General features: G+C 44.7%; 1 protein-coding gene across 2 annotated transcripts; it reads right to left on the reverse strand.

The window, feature by feature from the left end:
- Positions 1-859: 859 nt before the first annotated feature.
- Positions 860-2476, reverse strand: LOC147644528 (uncharacterized). 2 transcript variants are annotated; one of them, XM_086826754.1, is made up of 4 exons: positions 2287-2476; positions 2020-2183; positions 1893-1945; positions 860-1841 (listed from the first exon to the last, which is right to left on the reverse strand). In XM_086826754.1, exons 1-3 carry the CDS (start codon positions 2372-2374, stop codon positions 1901-1903), a joined length of 297 nt encoding a protein of 98 aa, XP_086682880.1. In that variant the 5' UTR covers positions 2375-2476; the 3' UTR covers positions 860-1841; positions 1893-1900. The 2 variants fall into 2 exon arrangements, with proteins under 2 accessions (XP_086682880.1, XP_086682879.1); XM_086826753.1 differs by having other exon boundaries at positions 860-1830; positions 1893-2183.
- Positions 2477-3024: the final 548 nt, after the last annotated feature.

A 3024-nucleotide genomic window follows, 5' to 3' on the forward strand; every position in this document is an offset into this window, starting at 1 on the left:
GGAGGGACTTCGGCAAATTTAAACATGAGAATTGGTGATATTGAGGTAGACAATCGTTGGGTGGTTCCATACTCACCACTATTGTCAAAATCATACAAAGCGTACATCAACGTAGAATATTGCAATTCCGTGAAATCGATTAAATATACTGCAAGTACGTGAATAAAGGCAGCGATATGGCAGTTTTTGGTGTTCAGGCAGAAAATGGTGACAGCAATGCAGTACGAGTTGTCGATGAAATCTCTCAATACCAGGCTGGAAGATACATAAGCAGCAACGAGGCTGCATGGCGAATTTTTTCGTTCCCAATTCATGAACGCTATCCAGCTGTAGTTCACTTGGCAGTCAATTTGGAGAATGGTCAACGTGTCTATTTCACAGAACTAAATGTGCAAGAAAGAGTCCTGAATCCGCCTACGACAACTCTGACTGCCTTCTTCACCTTATGCCAGGAAGATGCTTTTGCCATAACTTTGATGTATTCAGAAGTGCCCTCTTAACCACAATATGCCACAGAGAAACGTGGCAGGGTACAGCTAGTATAATAATATAAACTTTATGGGGTCTTCTCATAGAGAACCAATTGCCATCCTTCATCCGTTAAACGAATGGTCCATAAAATTTTGCCGTTCCGAAAATTTTTATTTTATTCTTTGTTGTCCAAAGGAATTTTAGGAACTTGTTTTAATTATAGCTAGGCGATAGTTCTTCGGTGCAAAGTTGAACATTCGCTATTAAAATGTGAACAAAGATGGCAAGAAAGGAATGGAAATGGGTGGCGCCAAAGGAATAAGTAAACCAAAGAAACTTTCCGTAATTTCCGGTACTTTCTAGCCCCAAATAATCTCGAATTTCAAAGTTTTGTATTTAGTTTTGAGTTTCTACTATATTTTTTATAGGTTTTGTAAGCCTTTACCACTATAGACATTCTTCGAGGCATTACCTCTAAAAAAAATCATTTGACGAATATATTATATAGCTGACCAATCGGAAAACTAAACAAAATAATTAAAATTTTCTATTTGATATATATAAAAATCGGTCTATAGCTTTTAGAAATAAATTGTGTTGCTGAGAACCGACTGAAGGCCTATCGATACATCGATAGGGACAGGTAGAATTGGTTGGACTAGGAGGGGGGCGAGGAAATTGAGCGAACCGGGAAGTTCGAATGCGGCCTAAGAGAAAGGGTTCTTGCCCTTTCTCTCGGCAAAGGCAATGAAGGAATAGGAAAAGTAACGGCTGGACCTCTGGAACAGAGGGAAGGAACCGGGGCTATAAATGGAGGTGGTAATGGAAAAAATCCGGCAGAACAGAAAATTTGTGGATGAAAACGTGTGCGACGGATTTCGCGAAAAAGTCGAGAAAAAGGAACGTGACCACGAGGAAAAGGTGGACGACGTGACCGATCGCCGCCTCCATTCCATAGTCCAGTGCCGCCGCGTCAGAGCCGCCTCAGCGCCACCAGAGAGCCGCTACATCGCCTAAGCCGTAGCGCAGTAGCCGTAGCGCAGTAGCCGTAGCGCAGTAGCCGGAGCCGTAGCCGAAGCCGCCGTAGTGCCCCAAGCCGCCGAAGCGTGGCCGGAGTCAACACCGCCTAAGCCGTAGCGCAGTAGCCGGAGCCGTAGCCGAAGCAGCCGTAGTGCCCCTAGCCGCCGAAGCGTGGCCGGAGTAAGCCGTAGCGCAGTAGCCGGAGCGGTAGCCGAAGCCGCCGTAGTGCCCCTAGCCGCCGAAGCGTGGCCGGAGTCAACACCGCCTAAGCCGTAGCGCAGTAGCCGATGCCACTTTTCGACGAGAACGTGACCAGAGCCGCCGCAGAAGCCCAGAGCGCTGCCAGTTAGCTGTTTAATTTATGATAATCTTAAGAGTTTTGTGTCATACTCGTTTCTTACCAGCGTCCTCAGCTCGACCGTATCCTGGGTCCGGGGTTAGTGCAACACGAGCGCTGTGATCCAAGGGGAACGGAGTAGAAGCCGGTAATTTTCTTTCTTGTTTGTTTTTCGTTGCAAACACCCATACCCCTATATTTCTCTTGGAGCTCCAACAGGGATTAGGGAACAAAGAAGGGAAACTTAATTTTGTGGCCGATTGAGGCCGAATCATTGAAGGCTTCTCCTCCGGGAGTTTTGAGTCCCCAAAAGAGGCAGCCTTGGCGCAAGCGTATCCCAGGCTAAGGCCACGCTCTTGCCGGGAGTGGGTTGAGGACCAATAGCCAAAAAGAAGTATACGTTTGTACATATAAATTAAAATAAAATATTATTATAAAAATGGAGTAGACCAGTTTACCTGGGGGAGATGAGCCGGTCGCCAGACCGCCTGGAATAGGCTCCGGTCCGCCGGAGATGGGTGATGCCCCTAGATAACCAGGAGGCATCACAGGATGGGTGGGGCGTCGTGGCTGAAACACCAATGCCACCAATTTGTCTCAGCCGTGTCCGTCCGTCTATATTTAATTGTCTATTTACCTTTTGTTCTGTTTTTGTTGTAATTAGGGATGAGAGTTGTGTTTCGTGAGGAATGTAGTCCGAGACGTCCGATTAATTCGGTATTTTTTAATTGTGCGGACTGCGGGCATTGGGTCGGACCCAGCCCTGGGCACCCTGAGCTAGCCCGGCGTTGCCCAAGGAAAGGCAGTTCCGTAACAAAATGTAGGGGAATATGCAATGTCACATTCACCTTTCCATTCAGTTTATATAATATTATATTCTATAATTTATATATTATTTATTCTAAATGATCTTCTTGTAATAAGCAAAGGTATACAATTTCGGCAAGCAGAAGTTAGATCCATTTGTTGTTTTAGTTTTTCATTAATAAAGTTTGTATAAGAGAATCTCCTGGAAAAACGTTTCAGTATGATCTTTTCACGCCTATTCGTTAATTTCTTTGGCTAAACTTTTTCTAGAGCGAAATAAGTTGCAATTTCGTCAGCAACATTCTTCGAGCGATTCTATTCTAGGTTAGTACCGGTTTTTAGACTGCTTTCGTGCTAAGTTAAAGTAAATAATAAAAACAAAAATATTG

This window comes from Drosophila serrata, unplaced genomic scaffold (genome assembly GCF_035046125.1).
Source record: "Drosophila serrata isolate PLE 108 unplaced genomic scaffold, ASM3504612v1 contig_163, whole genome shotgun sequence".
Classification (NCBI taxonomy): Eukaryota; Metazoa; Arthropoda; class Insecta; order Diptera; family Drosophilidae; genus Drosophila; species Drosophila serrata.